Source organism: Xiphophorus couchianus, chromosome 22 (genome assembly GCF_001444195.1).
Source record: "Xiphophorus couchianus chromosome 22, X_couchianus-1.0, whole genome shotgun sequence".
Lineage (NCBI taxonomy): Eukaryota > Metazoa > Chordata > Actinopteri > Cyprinodontiformes > Poeciliidae > Xiphophorus > Xiphophorus couchianus.
Genome location: NC_040249.1, coordinates 20195550 through 20215450, shown reverse-complemented (window position 1 = coordinate 20215450; position 19901 = coordinate 20195550). Strand labels below are relative to the sequence as shown.

Sequence of the window (19901 nt, the reverse complement as noted above, 5' to 3'; positions counted from 1 at the left end):
CTTCCTTCCTCAATACAAATTAAATTTGTTTTTATATCCAAACATGTTGATGTAAAAGTTAACCTTAAAAATGTTTTAAAATGTTGGAATTTTACCGTGATCATTAATAACCCTGAATATTTTCCCGCTCCTTTTGTGTTTGTGTCGTTTCCCCCAGCAGGATCGTACCTGGGCCAGCCCCAGATGCAGTTCAACCCACCAGGTTTCCCTCCAGCGATGGGAGGAAGCCTCCCAACCACGGCCGTGATGGGTGGCGGTCCATCGATGTCCGGCGTGACGCTACCGAACGGCGGCTACCTGGGAGGGACGCCGGCCAGCCAAGGACAAAACCTCTACAACATGCAGCAAGGACAGCAGCAGCCGCAGCAGGGACAGTGGAACATGAGCCAGGTAACCCATAAGGACATTAATCCAGGTTCCCTCTGTGTTTTGGTGGACTAGAGAGCATACCTTTGCTGTTTTAGTAGTTTAAATCTCATAAATCCAGTGTCACAGTTTGGTCATGCTTATCCTAGCAGGCGATTCATGGCCCTGTGTTGTGTTGTCCTCCCTTTTCTCTAAAGCTCAGGACTTATTCTCCTCATCAACTCCTCCACAGCAGCAGCTCTAATCTGCTGTTTTTAACTTTTATATGCACAGTTGAAAAATTACAGTCTTAACTTTAGTTAATTGAATAATTATTATTCTATATGGGATTTGTTTGCTAGAGTCTGTAAATCTTTTTACCTCATTATCTTGAAAACAGTATGGTAGATTTGATCACAAATATTTTATTAGAAATGTTGTATTATGCAGACGTAGAAAATAAACATACCTCTGTTTACATGTCACAAGATGTGCTACTGGTAACCAATTATGTTTAAAGTCTTCAAGCTTCCCTTTAGCCATGAAATTCACTTTTTGCATTGCCATCTAGTTTGATCCGTTCATTTATCTTTCTGTGTTCTTCCAGTATTGTTTCTACTTTTAGAGTGGACACATTTTTATTTTTTCCAAAATAAAATGCAGTTTGTGAAGCTGAAATATCTCAAAGCAAAGCTACCTGACATGATATTGGCTAGCTTTTGCAAAGCAGCAAATCCAGAAGCGACATAAATTTTTCTTGTTGCTCATTGGATGCCAGCTTCTGTGGTTACGATAGGACAGTTTCCACTCTGTGTATTAATGCATATTGAGGTATAATTTGTGCTTAAACTATTAAAAAAGTTTAGTTAATAGACTTTTTAGAGGGCGTATCAAGTATTTGCAGATTCCCCTTTCAGCACCCAGCTCCTCTAGACTAGTGGCCGCAGCAATTAGCAACACCTGTTGTAACTGCGCGCCTACTGAGCTCATCATCGGAGTTTCTTCTCAGTGCAACGCCAATAAAAACTGTTATAAACAGCATAAAAGAGAAACATTGTGTTTACTTGCTAAAAGCAGAGTGTTAGAAAAACCAGCAGCTTCTTAAAGAGACAGAAGCCCAATTTCAAGATGTCAAATTACAAAATTAACAATAAATGAAAGTAACAGTTACTCAAATGTGCTATAAAATAATAACCCATAAATGAAACTTGTTTCAACAGGACAAAGATCCCAAACAAATTCAAACTAGTTTTGGACTGAATAACGCAGGCTAATGTCGTTGATTTTAAGTTTGTAGCCTTAGATGGGACTCATCTAACCAAATATTAAATATTGTGCTTTAAATTTTAAAGTTGACTCAAATGAGTTTATATTCCATAATTAATAACACTCAACTTAAGGTAGGAGACGGTAAATGTTAAACAAGGCAGTAATAGCCACATGCGACAGTGATAATTTTATAGTTTTAATGTTTGTAATGATAATTTAGAAGTGAAATGATGAACTGTCAGCATGGAGTGAAGGTTTAAATCAGATACACGGATGAAGAGCCGTCAATTAGCTGGAAGCGAACTGTCGGAGCTGGCAGCTGGGAAAGGAAGATACCCTAACAGACTGACAAAAAACTGGATTTCAGCAGCTCTTTGTTGCCCACTGTAATGAGCCGTACGTTTAGTTAGAGCTGTGGAAACTGTTAAGAAAAAAAAGAAAGAGCTTCAGAGAAATAAGGAAGCTCTGGCATTCCTATGAGATTGTTTACCTGGCAGCTTTTCAGTCCACTTTGGACCAGATGTTCAGCAAATCTAGAGTCTGCTGCTGGTAAATAATGCCTCCAATGAAAACCGGAGTACAAAAAAACCCTTCGTTTTGACACCAGCTCTGCCATAAGATGCTTTTCTTGTTGCTTTCTCTCCCCAACCTCACCTTTGTGATGAGGCAGCACAGAAACACATATAGCTGTCAAACTAGTTCTCACAGAACTACATGTACAGATGTGCGGGTGAGGATATATGTGTGTGTACCATTTTTGCAGGGGATGTCAGAGAACACACACGCACACACACCCCTACAGCACTCAGGTGAGCAGATAAGTGAGGCTGCAGCGAGGAACATTTATAATAGATAAGACAGAATGAAAGGTGGATGTTGAATGGGGAGTGCGCACCGGCCGTTTTGAGCGTCTCGCACTTTGATAACCCTCAGTAAATATGTCACAGATTTCCATTACAAATGTGTGAAAATCTTTGTCTGTTTTCTTTTAATGTTGAATTTTTTTTGGCAATTGCAGAGCTTCTGTTAAATAAGAAACTAAATTAAAATCACATGTGAATAAGTTTAAGTAATTTAAAAAACATGACGCACCATCAACCTCCAATTACTTCCTGTTCATCTTCTTCATAGTTTGTGCCAGTGACAACATCCCGTTGTTGATCATGTAACTCGTGTGATGTGACAAAAAGTGTCTATTCATTGTTTTTCTGATCTTTACAGAATAACACAAGTAGAGCAAGCTGACTCTGTTAGGTAAAAGAGAGTTTTATATCCAATAAAAAAATTTTCACAGCAGTTTGAATGACCCAATTCCGATCTTTTTACACTCCAAAAAAATCCAATTTGTTCCACCTTCATATGTGGAATTAAATCGTATATCTGATTGCTTTCAAGTCTGAACTGCAGTCTGAACAGTCATGTTGCATTTTAACCGCCTTTTACATCATTAACGTCAGATATGCATCATAATTCTGCACATAAACGATGGCTGAAGCAAACCGTTCCTTCGTCTTGCTGCGATCTTCTGCAAATAATGACTGCTTTCATTGCTCAGAAATTAAAAACCCATTCTTATTGCCGTAAACAGAGAAGTGTAATATCTATGTTCTTCTGAGCCTGGTTGAAATTGAGCTCAATGGATGAAATCTCGGACAGAACACTGAGAGGAGATGATAATCAAATAGAACCACATAAAAAGGCAATGGCCAATCTGTAAATCAGTTTATCTAGATTTTTACACGTTTTTAACACTGCCACTCATTAGTTTGTTTAATTCAAATTTTATTAACATTAGCTGCATTTCCATTACAAATATGAGCAAAACTTTGTCTATATTCTGCTAATGTCAAAAATTATTTTATTCAATAGAAATTGCTATATTTCCATTGAATAAAAAATTAAAATCATACGTGAATTCATATGTTAAGTCATTAAAAAACAAGCCACGCCCTCATCCTCCAACTACTTCCTGTTGTCGTCTTCTTTGTGGTTTTCGCCAGTAGTAACATCTGGTTGTTGATCATGTGACTCCTGTTTCCATTGCAGTTTTATGAAATAAACCAATTTTGATATGGCAAAAGAAAACACCTCATCCTAGTGCTGAAATGTTTTAGCAAAAAAAAGATGTTTGAAATTTACATATTTTGGTTAAAATGTCAAATTGCACAATTTTATGCTCAATGGAAAGACAACTAACAACAGATTTCATTGAAGTTATTCTATTCTTAATGATGTACAATGTTAGCAACAGGTTGAAAAAAAGTGTTTTTAATATCGTGATATTGAGCTATTTCTTACTTGACCCACACCAGCCTAGTCCATGTCCACAGGGAAAAGGAGTCGACCTTTATTGTATTGGTGTTTTTAGAACCTGCGTTTGTTCTTAAGGATAAAAAAAAAAACTGAATTTCCTCTGGTGTTTTGTTTGTTTTCCCCCCCCCACAATCACAGCAAATGTCTAGCATGGGTTTGGGTGGCGGAGGACCAGCGGCCGCCGCGCCTACGACCGGTTGGTCCGCTTCTCCAGCACCAGCTTCGGGTCAAACCCTCAGCACTCAGCTGTGGAAGTAACCTGGACCGAGTCCAGAGGATGCGGTGGGGGGCAGGGACCCCCAGACTGATTTACTCTCCTGTATGCCCAACGTTGCTACAACTACTAATAATGATTTAACAACTTTAAAAAAATATTAAGAAAGATCGGCAGCTGTGTGTTCCCCGTCTTTCCAAATGTTCCTCCTCTGAACCGTCAAATTTTGTTGTTGTCTGAAAAACGACAACAGAGTAACAAGTAGGAAGCTGCTAACGCTAACGTAAGCCTTTATCATTACAGAAACGTAGAGTTAGTGAATCGTGGTTCAGTACCTACAGTAGATATGGATATCTTGTTGTTGGTCTATGCTTCCTGCCTCACCCTTTCCTCGGTAATGTACATTGAACTCTCCTCTCTTCCCTGACTCCCTCTGATGGGCCAACAGAAGCACACGGCAGATACTTGTCTGAGCAGTACTGCATTTCTATGAAAAACGATAAGAAACTCCTGCATTTTCAAAGAAGAGGGGCATAAGTCTGGCTTTTCTGTGAGGTTCTGCTGCAGGTTTATACTTTAAATGTCATTTTCCACATGTAGTTACAGATTTTAACAATTTCCCTTGTAAAATAAATTAAATAAAGCATTCAAGTGAAGCAATATTACAATCACTGCAGGTTCTGTTTGATTATTTAGTGAGCAAATCCTCCTGTGCCCAAATATATCAGTGAACATAAGAGCAACTCAGCAGTTCTTAGATATTGATTTTGATTTTCACTTCAAGAACAAAATAAAACATTTGCACTTCTTGGAGCTCCTTCTGGCTGTAGGGGAAAGAAAGTTTCCACAATTTAAGATTTAAGAAGGGAAGTAGCTGCTAATGAAAATATGCTTAAAGGTGACCTATTATGCTATAGGTTTATGGGCGACACAAAACAAGTTCATTAAATATTTTTTTGCACAAAATCATTCTTGGATAATGAGATTTTAGTCTGGTCAGTTCTGCCTACGAACTGATTTGTCTTGTCACTTTAAATTTAAATAGCTGCTGCTGGCCACAACCTGAAACTGAAATGGCTGCAAACAGATTTGCAGGTATACAACCGTACAGCTTTATACATCTTTGTACAAAGATAAACTTTTGTATCTTTGTACATCTTTGATTATGCAAAGAAGGATTCTTCATAAAATAAAGAAAGTTATGTACAACCCTGACCATCCTCTTCATGAGACTATTCTAAGAAAACAGGGTATCTTCAGTCAGAGGCTTCTTCAGATTTGTTGTAATACAGACGGCTACAGGGAGAGCTTTCCTGCCAACAGCCTTCAATAACTCTTTGAAGAATCTGAATTAATGAGCTACAACAACATTTATTTTCCCTTTGGGATCAATAAAGTTTCCCTGAATTGAATTGAAAAGCAGAGGTAGAACCTCCTGCTGCATGAAGTGGTTCTGGTTGGTAAATCAGCAATAAAACATTTGTCTTTTCCAGCACCAAATGTGGTGGAACTCAGATCAGGGTTGCTAGGTAACGGGCTGGCCTACACTGGAGTTGCTAGGTAACGGGCAGTGCCTACTGACTTGTGACGTTACATTCTGGAGGTTTTTGAAACTGTTCATTTTCCAAGCACACACACACACACAAAAAATTATTGCCAAAAACCGGCTACATTTGGATTGTTTTCAGAACCAAACGGAAATACAAAAACGTTCAAAATGTGAATTTTGGGTAATATGTCGCCTTTAAAGTTCATGGCAGCACAGTAAGAAAAGGACAGCTAGTTTAGACAGTAGCCTCCCGCAGATCTGGTTCAGTTCTGTCCAAACGTTTATTTCAAAGCCTCTGAAACCGATCACTGTTTGTTTTGACACGATAAGGAGACAAATGAGCTTTTAATCCGTCCCAGGAGACAGCAGGGTCTTTAGCAGGGTCGTAGTCTGTGTGAGAGGTGTGTACTCTCATCACACACTAAAACTGCTGGTGCTTTAAAACCTCAAAATGTTGATGTTACATTTTAACTGCTGAGCCATCCACGGTTCCTCTAGGTGTTTCAGGTTACTTCAGCTGTGATTTTCTAAAAAAAAAGAATAAAATGAGTTTGTTGTTAAAATGAGCCATTTTTCTCCTCCACAATCCCTGCTGAAATCACAGGCCACGGGGCGTATCTCCAGCTGTGTTGTTGTCCTGGTAACTCGGATCCATCTGAAACTTTTCTGATATTCAGAACCGGTGCGACTCTTGCAGCGTTTCGTCCCCAGTAAGCGTTCTCTCTGCCATCTTTATTGTGGTGCTTTTTGTCGTGTGTGGTGCAAGAGAAACAGTTTGCTACAAATAAACCTGAATGACCAATCAGAGGTTGAAAAGAAGGACCTGTATGAAACTTTTGGATGGGTCCGGTCATTATCCGTTTCTGCCATGCAATAACTGCTGCACTCTATGTAAACATTACAATAAAATGAAAGTCCTCCAGGTTTATTTGTGGTCTGATTAATATTTCTGGTGCCTAAGTGCAGAGAAATGGTGAATTCTGTGATTAAAAACAATGATATAGTGAAGGATCCTGTGTTTATCTCTGTCTGACCTTCAACTCTACCGCTGAATTGTTTGCTCCTTTTTTGTTCTTTCAAATTTAATGAGGTTCAATTTGAATAAAGACTCTGAAATCCTAAACTTTTTACTGTTTTTATTTTTCGTCCTTGTCTTCTCATTTAAGTTTTACAGTCCTAAAGCAGGAAGTCATTTTCTGCTATTCCAAAATTTCAGGTTTTCTGTTATTAATCTTACTGTGCTTCATGACTGAAAGAAACTTTTGACCTGAAATGATCATTTGAGTCGTTTGATGGGAAATCCAGAAGAACAGACATGAATTGGAATAAAAGGAATTCACTTTGAGACGATTGGGATTGGATAAAAATCCCATTTTTACCGTATAAAACTCAGGGTTCCTTGGGGCGGCGGCTCATTATTTAGTTTTTATTTATGTAACGCCTAACTTTGTTACATGTTTACTACTTAAAACTCGACAACAAAGGTTTCAAATTCAAAATTGGGGACATATTTTTCTTCTAATCTTTCAAATCGATGTTATTTTTCACTTTATACTGAACAAGTGGACAATAATACAGCTTTCAATAATACAGGCAGTAATACAACAGGGCAGCTTTCTATGGAAACACATCTGCAGCAATATTGAATCAATAAATGCAGCAGTTATGTTGCTTTGCAGAAAGGAAACAATATTTATGGAGAAACTGTACTGGTTTTATAAAACACCTTAAAAACTGAATCCTAATTGCCATGGATGTAAGTTTTGGTAAGCTGGAGTATTTCAGGTGTGGCTATAATAGGTTTTTGTTCTTTTTTCCCCACATTGGATCTTCTGTGTACCTATAATCAAAATATTTTGGGATATTGTGATAATACAAATTAAGTGTTGTCAGAAAAATCATCATCATGATGTTACTCAGACACAATATAGAGGCTGTAAAAATTGCAGAAATACGTATATATTTTTAAATGCATAACCAATGAAATTAAAGATAAATGTATGGAACTATTTAACTGCCAGACCTAATTAGTCAATTCTGTTAAAACATGGAGAATCTATCAATCCAAAGTAGGTTTGGTGATAATGAAGTTATTTTCCACTTTGTTCATCTGTTAAATAACATAATTCTGGGTTTATACGTGTGCATATTTTTTTCTGAATTAAAAAAACTGAGTGAACATCTTCCCAGAGTAGTGATGGCTCATTCTCCAGACGGTGTAATTATTAATTATTAATATGTGCTTTGAAAACAGACAACAGAGTCGCATATTATCCGTCTGACCTCTTTATATCGCCGTCCCACAGTCAGTTCGACAACACGATGAATCAAAGTGACACACATGGCACTTCTCAGTTTAGCAGCACAATGTTTCACATTTATACGTTTTGTAGTTACATCAGCAGGATGTGGATGGACGAACACAAAAAGTCCAGGATGTTGCAGCTCTTTTTAGACGAGTCCAGTTCTCCCAAAAGCAACATTCTGATGGACGGCAGAGTCATGAATCATGCAGACCCTCATGAATCAGTTTTGCCCGCTGTTCGGATCGTCTCCGCCTGTTCGGGGCAGAAAGCAGGTCACTGTCGCTCACTCCAAAGTTGAAGGTGTGACAGCATCACACCTCGATATCCACGATATCTTTTTTGAGTTTGGGCTCGTTGGCGAGGTGCGGTTTCTCTGTGCGAGTGTGCCAAACCAGAACCTGTAAGTGGAAGAAAGAAAGGTGATGAGAAAGTGTTTTAATTACCTGAGAACAATGTTGTCACCTTCCTAAGAGTATTTTTATGGGGGGAAAAAAGTGATTTTTGCAACAAAAATCTCTCCCTTTTTATCTCAGAGATCAATTTACTCAGAATTTTGACTTTTTCTCGGAATTCTATTTTCTCAGAAATTTTTTTTTCTGTCTGCTTTTCCCAGAATTTTGACTATAATCTTAGAATTCTGACTTTTCAAAATCAGAACTCTTTTTCTCAAAATTCTGGCTTTTTTTCAGGATTCTGATTTTTTTCTCTCAGATTTCTGAGTTGTTTTGTTTTTTTCCCCCCCAGAAATTAAATCCCACAAGATTAAAGCCAGATTTATGAAGAAAAAGTAAGCGTTTTTTCAATGGCCCTAATCCTCTTCCGTATCTTTGAGAAGATATTGTCACTTGCTGCCTGAGATATCCGACTCACTAAGAGATGCCTTTATGTTGAATAATCCCAAAAAGATCCAAATCCCAGAAAACGGCATGTTTCTGTGACGATATTACCGAGGAGACAGCATAAAGTTAGTATATTCTTGCAGTTGTATATTTTCCACTCAAATTCTTTTGAATCAGATACTCTCTTTCTTTCCCGATACGATGATGAAACTCTGGATCTGTCAAATAAAAGACGCTCAGTGCAGACTGCGTTGTATCAGAGGGAACGTAGCAGCGGGAAACAGTCTGACACCTCCTGAAACAGATCAAATCAAAAACTAACCACACTTGTTTGCAACCATTTTCACAGCAATACATTGGTGAGAAAGACTGGAGAGTTTCTGAGTTTCACTCAGCCTGGATTCAAATGTAAATCTGCAGGTTTTTTCCCCTAAGCTATAACTAATGAGCCCATAAAAGTGTGCAGAGATTCACACAGGCGTGATTTATTGCAGGCTGCGGACACTGACACTGTCTGTTCTGTGGGCTTCTTCAGGTGGAACGTGTCACTTCCTGCACTCTCTGCTGCTAATTGGCCTGCTTTGCATTTCTAATGAGGCTAATGTAGCAGCTACCAAGGCGCTGATCCAAAGCTGTGGGGGGAAACGGCGTTCGGGTCGGTTCTGCAGTCAGAGCTCGCCTGTCTAACACAAGCACACACTTCCTTCTCCATTCATCACATTCACTTTTCCTCTCCTGGCTTTGCTGTCATCCTTCCTGTTCTATCTTTTTCTTTCACCTTCAGGCAACATGGAGACAAAAAGCTTGGCCGAGTTTTTTTATTCTGCAAAGAGAGGTCACTACTTTTACTTCCCATCAAAGGGGGATTTTGTAGGAAAAACCTTTTCCCTTCAAGATGACCTGCGTTCTGGTAAATTCCACTTCTAGCTTCAAATTTACTCTGAACAATTTCTGTGAAAAACTATTTAAATTAGCTCACACATTTCTCCTGTTTTTACTGCCACCCCAAGCTAAAAGATTGCTATGTTAATGCATTTTAGGCAAGAAAGATTTTTTTTTAATTTATTTAAAAAACAAATTAAGTTATTTGTTAAAAATCTTTTCATGCATTTTGAAAATTGTTTAACGTGATTAAATAAAAAATCTGCAAAATGTGCCATTTAAAAAATTTGATTAATTACCAAAAACAATCAATTAATTGTCAGAATAAGTAATAATTTAACCTAAATTGTTAGTCTCAGCCCTTGTTTTAATGTCATTGATTAATTAATTAATCAATTACTCATCAGAGTAATCGATTAATTGTCAGAATATTCATTTAATAGTCAAAATAAGTGACAATTTAACCTATTAGTTTCAGGCCTTGTTTTAATGTTGTGTGGTCTCTGCTGATTCCAACAACTTCAGTCTCAGTTACAGTGGAGTAAAATGTCCCCTGACGTTGACCACATCTAATCCGTAATTTGGAAGAGCACTCAAGCTGCTTTGCGGATCAGATCTTCCAGACCCGACCAGCTACTGGCCACAGATCCATTTAGCTCCACCAGTGGAATAAAATGAGGCTTAGCAGAAAACTGAGACACCAACAGGAGGGCAGACTCACTCCTCTCCCTCTTTTCTTTTTACCCTTTCTTTATCTCCTTCCTCTCCATCCCTGCTCAAGCTTCTGCACCTCCATCCTGTGGGATCATCTGTCTCCATCTGTTCCTGCCTGCCCCCCTCCTTTCTTGTCCTGTCACTGCTGTCTGTTGCCATTACTGTCCCGCTCTAACTACATCGCGGCTCTTGTCAGCCGTCTCCCGGAGACCGACCCGGCCGTCAGATGAGCATCACTGCCCGACAGCGTCAAGGTCGGGCTCAAGGCTCTGATCCGAACCCAGGTAGCTCTGAGCTAGCGTGTTGTAGCTGCAGGTAGCAGTGCCATGTTATTGGATTCACACAGTCAAAGACGCAAAAATGACTTGAGAGAAACAACTTTGAAACGCTGAAGAACCAAAGCCTTTTTTATCCAAGGAAGTTTCCTGGAACTGCTTTGACGTTTCTGTTTATTAAATAATGTAACTCATTTGCTGGATGTTAAATGTTTTTATGTGAAAACTTTTATTTTGTTAGTAGATTCAATTCAGAAATTGTTCAGGCATCAAAAAGGCTAATAAGTTCAAGAGATTCAGGCCCAAATCAGTAGACATAAAACTTTGGCAAGGTTTCATCCATCCGTCTATCCATCCCTCCATCCCTCCTCCATCCATCCATCCGTCCGTTCATCCATCCATCGGTCTGTCCATCCGTCCGTCCATCCAATGAAATGCTAGAATATTAATTGAATATTTAATTGTATTTTACTGATTAATTAAATCATTTAGTACATTGTAGCAGCGGAATGATGGATGTTTTGTCAACCAGACGTTTTTAAAGTGTAAAGACACTAAAAACCGACAGAATTAATTCAATTTATCTGTTATTTAGTTTAGATCAGGATTCAGTATCAGTGTTCCTGGACTTTTGAATAAATAATAATAACAGGTGTTACCTTACATGTATACACAAATGATGTCCTGCTGTTTCATCTGTGATCTGATGAATGCATCCCTCCTGTGTGCTAATGACTTGTTGTGTTATTAGTCTGTATTAGACTCAGCAGCATCTCTGCGATGCTTTCAGCAGCCAGCTGGAAACGATGATCCAGCAGCTCCGGGGGTCTTTATTCTATCTCCAGCAGGAAACGTTTACTGGTAACCACCCAGGAAATTGCAGAGCTACAGTGTGTCCTGCTAGCGCTTACGGCGAACCTGGAAATTTTGATTTTCCGTTTTGTGATTGGTGGGACAAAGGGCTGCCTCCTGTAGATTGTGGGAGGACAGGTGCTGGTAAAGGAGGATGGAGACAGAAACAAGGTGACAAACCCTTTTCCTCTCTTAAAACAGCAATCCCTGCACATTTAGTTCTCTTTTGGCAGCAGAACTCCTCTCTCTGAATGGGTGATTAAAGCTACAGTACGTAAATTTGACAAAAGTATGTGTTTTACATAAAATCTATGAAATATCAAGTCCGTACATGTTTTTCTTCAAAGACGGCCTGCTGGTTGAGAAATGTTAACTACCTGGAACATCATCTGCTGTGTAATTGACTGCTGCTCCCCAAAAAGCCCCCAAAAGCAGACTGCTGGAGCGTTACTCTACATCATGTCTGAACGGATCCTCGTCCTGTCCACACTGTGGCCCGCAGCACCACTAAAACTGTGGGGAATCTATTGCCATTTGGTCACCAAATACAGTTTTTAACTTTCTTTTTCCCTGAGCTGCTATTGCTGTCTGAAGAAATACACAGCTTCTGGTTAAAAACAACCAATCAGAGCCAGGAGGAGGGTCTTAGCGCTGTCAGTCAACCTTGTGTAAGCGCTAATAAACGTGCTAATTGTAAAGAAACAATTTACTAGTCCAAGAAAACTGTTTATTGTGGCTGTGCTAGCAAGCCTTAGCATTTGTGGCAGGTTATGTTGTGGTGAAACAGTTGTAGCGTGAAAGAGAGCAAATGATTGACAGCGCTATGAGCCTCCTCCTGGCTCTGATTGGTTGTTTCTGCAGTTAGTATTGAAAGTATTTGTGTGAAAATGTTAGCTTTTCCTTGGAATTTGAAGTAAGATTTGAATAAACAATGAAATATCCTGAGAAATCCAGCATTTTCTTTAATCTCCCAGCTTCAGCACACGTTTGGAGCAGCAGCAGGCAGCCATCACATATGGCTCATTTGTTGCTTGAAAGAAAAAAAAAAGCCATAATGGGATCCATTTCTCACAAACAGTCCTCTAAGTCAGCTCTGTGATGGCTGTCAAGAGGATGAGTGGCCTTATAAAGCCAAGTGCCAACAGGGCCTGTGGTGACTTCAGATGAACTGCATCGATCCAAGCTGTCTGAGCGCACAACAAGAATTGATGGAGCCACAATGCCATTTCTGTCCAATTCAGCCGGTGTGGGTCTATGTTTAGATTGTGCCAGTAGCTCATAGCATGACTCACGCTGTCAATAGTGAGGAGAGACGCCCAGTGGTTGGTTACCGCTGCCATTATTATGACTGCGCTTCCATAAGTGCCAACAGAGCACAGAAACATGTTACACCTGAAGTTTTGGCAGTGACACACGTTTTTTTTTTTCTTTTAAAGCTGATCAGATTGAATACTCATTTAATGCAAAGAGTGTTATATTAGTCGAAAACGTTAAAGCAAAAACCTGTTTTGATGGTGTTTTTGCACAGAATGCTGAGCTAACGTCATATCAGCTCAGATGAAATAATAAACGATCCATCTGGATGAATAATAACCGATGCTGCAGGTGAAAAGACAGACTTCTGCAAACACATGTTACCAGTAATTACTTCAGTAATAAATCATTCATAAATCATTGATTATTCTGACGATTAATTGATTAATCGAATAAAAAAAATCCATTTAACCACCAAAGGTTATTTTATATATTAGAAATACACAAAAATACAAATAAACAAATAATTCCAGTTCTTTTTAAAATAGGAAAATAAACATTTTATTGATAACAACATTCCTTTAGTGAATATTTGATCATTTGTAGCAAAGGATTAATTTTCTAACATTTGAAAAGGTCAGACCTTTATGCTCAACTCAACATTAATACAGTGTAGAGCTGATCTGTTAATTATGATTTTTTTTATTACAAAATGTACTTAATAGATTTTTTTTTCACAGAATATTAACCAGGTGTAGCTGAAATGAAGAATCTTAGGTAAAACCTTTTTACAGACAAAGAAAATTTATTTTAGATGGATAATGTATATATTTTTTGTACAATTTTGGCTTTATTACTCCTCTGAGTGTTTTGTTCTTTCAGCAAATACATTTTTTTGAGTTTGCATCCTGCACTTAATGATTAATCTCTAACTAAATTAGCTGATGATTAATCCAATTAATTGTTTTTGCCCTTTGTGTTACATATAAATATTCTCCAAATCCAATGTAAAATAGCTTCAAGATTATCCATAAATTACTAAAGTTCTTTTTAAGAAAGTGTGCCTCAACATATTTCCAATATTAAACGAAAAAGGCTTTTTGACTCCATCCGTCAGGATTCCTGACCTGCATTAACGCCTGAAATCCAAAACCGCCGTTAAAGTCTGTTGCCGTGGAAACAGAGGTTACTGACCCGTGTGCAGTTGTTCGCCTTGGGCTCCAGCTCGGAAACCTTGGTGATCTGCTTCAGGAAGTCGGACTCCTGCATCCCCGGCTGGGAGCCCCGCCTCTTGAAGAGCGCCCGCGGGTTGGCCAGGATCACCTGGAGATTCACCGAGAAGCCTGAGGAAGAGCGAGGAGGTCAGCCATCTTGGATTAAAAGAACACCACAGGCCCGTTAGGATCGCAGCAGAAAACGATGTTCATTAATGTTCCTACGGGAAATTCAGTTACGGCAAAGCGTCGGCCGTCCTCCTGTGATAATTGTGGTTTAGATGAGACGGGGACGGGGTCAAAGGGGACGATGAAGCATCGACTACTCCAGGGAGCAGAAATGACTGGGCAGAAATCACCATCAGGGATATAATTGAAGGCAGAGAAATAAATTAGAATTAAAATTAAATTAGTGAGATTAGAGTCACAATTAAAGGAAACAAACTGAGGAAAAAAGGCACATTTTTTTCCACCTCTTCTGGGTGTCCAAAGTGTGGCCTGTGGACGGATTTTCTTTGGCCCCCAACTACAACTCAAAAGTGACTTTTTGTTTTTATTTGAGGCAAAGTTATTATAAACAAATTAAAGTTCTTGTAACTGAACATTTTTGAAACGTTAGAAAGAAATTTTATTTGAAATTTCAGTGATTTTTACTCAAAAGCAAACTTCTCTGCACCAAAGTCTGTTCTTTTACTAATTTGATAAACTTGGCCAAATACACTATGTCCAAAAATGACACTTTTCTTCATATCTGGGATGTTTTATATTTATATAGTTGTTTCCCCCTAAGTGAGTTCCAAAAAATGTTAGATATTGCAAAATTATTTTAAATTTTCTATTCTTACAAAAAGTCAAATGACTTTTTTAAATAAACAAAGTAATTCTTGAAGTAATTTAAGTAATTTATTAATAATACATTACATTGATAATTAAATTAAATTAATAAAGCAGCTTTGCCAGCTTATTTCTGAACTGGTAAAAAGGTTGGCATTTTCTTGTGATTTTCAGTTTTTATTTTAGAAATTACAGGGTCTTTTTGTCATGCAAGTAATTCTGAGTTGACCATTTTTCCGGCGTGACAATAACTTTTGACACCATGTTCACTCGCCCTTCACACATCAGATGTGTCGGCTGACCTCAAGGCCAGAAGTTATACTTTTACATGTGCTGATTCTCTTTTACATATCTTTAGCTCACAGCCAGACTTTAAGGCCGTGCTGTTAACTGAGATTTTCAGTTTCAGTAGATTTTTTTTTGGACCATCCTGATGTACTTTTTATTTTTTATTTGTCGTGTTTCCAGATTTTGGTTCCATGTAATGACTCCAGTTTACAACCACATTCAGACGGTGTATCCATCCTGCCTCATGTAAATAATTCAGGCTGCTGTTGGGTGTAATGTGTGGCTCCTTCAGACTAGCAAGCAGCAATTAGCAAACACCTGGTGCTGAGCTACTTCTGAGTGCAGTGCTGGTAAAAACATTGTTAAAGAGGCCTGATTATGTATTTTCCAGGCACATAGAGCCATTTCAAAGCACAATCCAGCAACTATTTTATCTTAAAAATATGACTATATCAAATATGACATTATTTGTAATTTAATGTCCTGAAATTGGGCCTCTGTCTTTTTAAAAACTCATACTCTTTCTGAAACCACGCCTTCAGGAAGTCATCACAACATGGCTCCTCTATCAACTCTTTAACAGTGTCTTTACCAGTGTTGCACTGACAAGTAGCTCAGCTAACGCGCAGCTCCACCAGGTGTTTGCTAATTGCTGCTGGCTAGTCTGAAGGAGCTGAGTGTGGAAGTTAAAGGGCAGGGCTAACTGCTCTGTGAGGTGGAAGCCTTGAAACTGCAGCTCTGAGGAGGAGGAGCTGCATCTCGAAGGCGGAGCTAGGTCCAACCAGGCGTTTTACACAGCTGAATGGTTGCCATAGAGATCAAAGGATTTCTTAAACATGCACTAAAGAATCAAACCAACACGTCAGGTATCTTTTGATGAAGGAATAACATTATAACCTGATGTAACGCTAACAAATAAGTTGATTTTACATAATACTGCCCCTTTGACGTTGCTATAACTTTGCTAAATCAGCTCAATTTTGGGTTTTTCTGTCTAGGTAAATACACCAGCTCGTATAAAATGAAAGGATGTTTGATTTCTAGATGTCTGAGGAGACGTAAAGAGGAAGAAATGGTGAAATAAAAGAGGATAAGCAGAGAGTTGGTGAAATATAAGGGTGAGATGAAGGCAGATGATAAACTGTGAACCCTAAACTGAACAGCAGGAAAGAAGAAAATAAAAAACGATTTTGTTTTGAGCACCTGAGAAGAATTAGTTGTGGTTTATAAGAAGGGAAAGTGATCGAATCCATTTCTCAGAAGGAGTTTTTGCGTTATGCATCATAAGATGTAAACAGAAGCATCGTTTGTTTACAGTGAAACCCCAAAGGACCGTCTTAAAACAAAGCTAAGCCGCCAACCACCTGCTGAGTTTAAAAGAAAAGGCTTTTAATGTTCAGTTCTGATAAACAGAAAATTGACTGATCAGATAAACTACTAATTAAGAATAATAAACTGAAGAGATGCAACATACCAAAGAATAAATAAATAAAGGATAAGATCTTATTATTAGGTATTCGCATTTATTCTTTGTTCTAGCACATACTTTGATTTATTTATCTATTTATTTACTTACTTTCTCTCTCTCTCTTTTCCACTTCTATCCAAAATATGTGGGTATTTAATAATAATGCAAATCATAAAAAAACTAAATTAAAGGAAAATAAAGTAGATTCCAACCCACATATGTAAAACAATTTCATTGTGTTTTGACACCGTATGATTATGTTCTGTGTTTTGTATATGTTAAATGTATTCATTAAAATGTACACATTTTAATATATGCATTAAAATGTATGCATTTTGCTTGCTTTGCTTTTGTTTCTTGTTTGTTTATTTTATTTTTGTTGCTTTTGTTCATTTTCTTACCAAGTTATTGATTTTGTAGCTCATACCTCTTTTTTCAAATTTAATTTATTTCAAAAATACTTTATCAATCCCAAAGGAAAATTAAATGTTGTTTTAACTCATTAATTTAGATTCTTCAAAGAGTTATAGAAGATTGTAATGGGTGTTTTTATTAGTTTTTTTTTTTATTATTATTTTATATAAAATATTTATATATGTATATATAATTTTATTTTTTATGTTTTTTTTTATTAGTCTGTAATGTCTACGCTAACTGGTGAATAAAAATAAAGAAAAAAGATATATAACAGGACTTTATTGGTCAAGTTCCAGTAAATTATTGATAAAAGTGTATTTTCTTATTGCAGAAAATACTGAATTATTCTGGTTAAGGTAAATAATTTATTCAGCTCCATATTTCCAGGAGAACATGGATGTTGAAGCATCTGGTTCAGAACATTACTACTACTACAGTCTATTTGTAGATATTTCTCAAACAGCAGCTAGCATCAGTATATGGAATCAGCATAATTAGTGAATATTTATTTATGCAGATTATTGGTGGGTGGCTTAATGCTGCAACTGGTGCATCAGCGATTAAATTCCCCCCCTCTGAGAAACATCTCTCCAGCTGCAACACTCGACTGGGAAAGAAACCCTAAGAGTGAAATTACTAGTTACTAAGTTCGACCTTTTCTGACTGAACTTAAGTGTCTTTTTTTGTTGTAATTTAACAATATTATAAATGTCAAAATTTGTTTTGTTTGTTTGGATTTATTTTGTCTGGTCAGTTGGTAACTGTGATCTGTATTTAGAATCAACTCTGCGTATTCTTGACAAGTATTATATTTTAACATATGTTTTAGACAAATTTGATAATATGCAGTGTATATGTATATACATTTTGTATAAGTTTTTAACTGTTTTAAACTATGTTTAATTTTACAAAATGTTAACTGATGTCAGCTGCTGATAACTGCTCACGGGGAGCTATTGCTTAATAGTTTGTTTGGGGTTATTTATTTTATTTTATTGATGTGCAGAAGTTTCTGGATTAACCACCAACTCAATTTCCTGTTCGTTAGAATAAATACAGTGAATCTGAATGTGTCTGTCGTGAAGTCAACCTACTGGACCTGAGACGAACAAAGAAGGGTTACATGTATACAAATCTAACTTGTGTAACACCCACGGAGTAATTAGGCCATGCAGGTGTCAGGGTTATTGCTGCTCTGGGTGTGATACTGCAGGTTTGTCACAGAGATATACGATGCAGCAGAGGTGGAGCAAATAGATAAACATCTTCTCATCTGGAAGCAGCTGCGATGAAACAGATCACTGCTAATCTGAAACCAGTGAGCAAACAAGACGCTGAAGAAGCAGATATTACTCCGGACCAACACCGTCTGACCCGAAGAACCAGAAACACATTAACCTCTTCGCAGATCGATATTTAAAACTCTTCCTTAAGCATTTTTTTTAATTCCTTTGCCTTTAACGCACTTTGAGAATTTTTCTTTCTTACGTCTGTTTTAGCGTTTTATTTATTTTATTGTTGCCTTTTTTCTTTAGTTCTTTCCATATTTTGACATATTTTGTACAGCACTTTGTCATAACTGCTATTTTAAAGTGCTTTACAAACAAAGTAGTAGTAGTTAGTATAGTTTTACATACACATACAGCTGTGGAAAAAATTAAGAGACCAATTAAAATGATCAGTTTCTCTGATTTTACTTTTTATAGGTTTATGTTTGAGTAAAATGAACATTGTTCTTTTATTATATGAACTACTGACAACATGTCTTTGAAATTCCAAGCAAAAATGTTGTATTTACTTGCAGAAAATGAGAAATGGTCAAGATAATGAAAAAGATCCAGTGCTTTTCAGACCTCAAATAATGTAAAGAAAACAAGTTCATATTCATTTAGAAACAACAATACTAATAAATATTTTAACTCAGGAAGAGTTCAGAAATTAATATTTGGTGGAATATATATATATATATATATATATACACAGTATATATATGGGATATATGGGATGATATATATATCATTCAAAAACATTGAATGATTATGAATACCACTTCATTTTAAAGAGTACAGATGAATGAACACACAAGGTGATTGCCGGCAGTAATAATATTTCCTGGCACATCCTCACAGGCTTTGCTGGTTGATCTCAACTTGATTGCTGTGTAACCCGATGCTTAAGGCCTCAGTGCAGCAGATATCTCTCTGTTATCCTCTTTATTTACATGCACAGCAGCAGCCAGTCTTCATTTCTGTCTCCTCTCTACCTCCTTTCGGTTATTGGGCTTTGATAAGTTTTTAGTTCAGAAGCTGATACAAAAAACAAGAGTTAATCTATTCAGAGTGACATGTTCTACTGCTGATTTTAAAGGAGACGTTTTCATTTTGCAGGTTTTTGTACTTCCATTTGTGTCTCTACTGCTTCTAAAAACAGGACACCCAGGCATTTTTTTGGCAACAACTTGATATTTTTTGGTGTCTGGAAAATGAGTCATTTTAAAAACTTTCAGAATGTAACGTCACAAATTAGCAGGCACTGCCCGTTACCTAGTAACCACAGAGAAGGCGGCCCGTTATCTAGCAACCAAAGCTAACTTCCGCCCATCACCTAGCAACCCAAGCTGAGTTCCAGCACATTTGGCTAACTGGTTTAACCACTGTACAATAGCTGCTGGAAAAGTTTTGTTTTGTTGTTGGCTTACCATCAAGAAACCACCTGCTGCATTCTTGTTGGCTGTGCAGGAGGCTCTACTTATGCTTTTCAAAGATGTACAGTTGTATAAGTGCTCATCTGTCTGCAGCGATTTTCACGTGTGAATGTAAATGTTGAGTAGAGGGCTTGAACAGCAGCAGATTATTTGGATTTAAAGTT

The 19901-nt window shown here is 37.5% G+C and overlaps 2 protein-coding genes across 9 annotated transcripts in view; one reads left to right on the top strand and one right to left on the bottom strand.

Annotated features, from left to right (window-relative positions):
* LOC114137384 (stromal membrane-associated protein 1-like) overlaps nt 1-6813 on the top strand; it is a 100553-nt gene extending 93740 nt beyond the window's left edge. For 5 of the 7 annotated variants that reach the window (XM_028005925.1, XM_028005922.1, XM_028005924.1 and 2 more), the window contains exons 10-11: nt 158-390; nt 4066-6813. In XM_028005925.1, coding sequence (XP_027861726.1) covers nt 158-390; nt 4066-4185 — 353 coding nt within the window. In that variant the 3' untranslated portion in view covers nt 4186-6813. The remainder of the gene's footprint in view (nt 1-157; nt 391-4065) is intronic. The other 2 variants (XM_028005926.1, XM_028005923.1) reach the window with 1 other exon arrangement.
* Nucleotides 6814-7101: 288 nt separating this feature from the next.
* Nucleotides 7102-19901, bottom strand: part of b3gat2 (beta-1,3-glucuronyltransferase 2 (glucuronosyltransferase S)) — a 41162-nt gene continuing 28362 nt past the window's right edge. Inside the window, exons 3-4 of one of the 2 annotated variants that reach the window (XM_028005936.1) lie at nt 14007-14155; nt 7102-8394 (exon numbers count right to left, since the gene is read on the bottom strand). In XM_028005936.1, coding sequence (XP_027861737.1) covers nt 8308-8394; nt 14007-14155 — 236 coding nt within the window. In that variant the 3' untranslated portion in view covers nt 7102-8307. The remainder of the gene's footprint in view (nt 8395-14006; nt 14156-19901) is intronic. The other variant, XM_028005937.1, reaches the window with a different exon arrangement.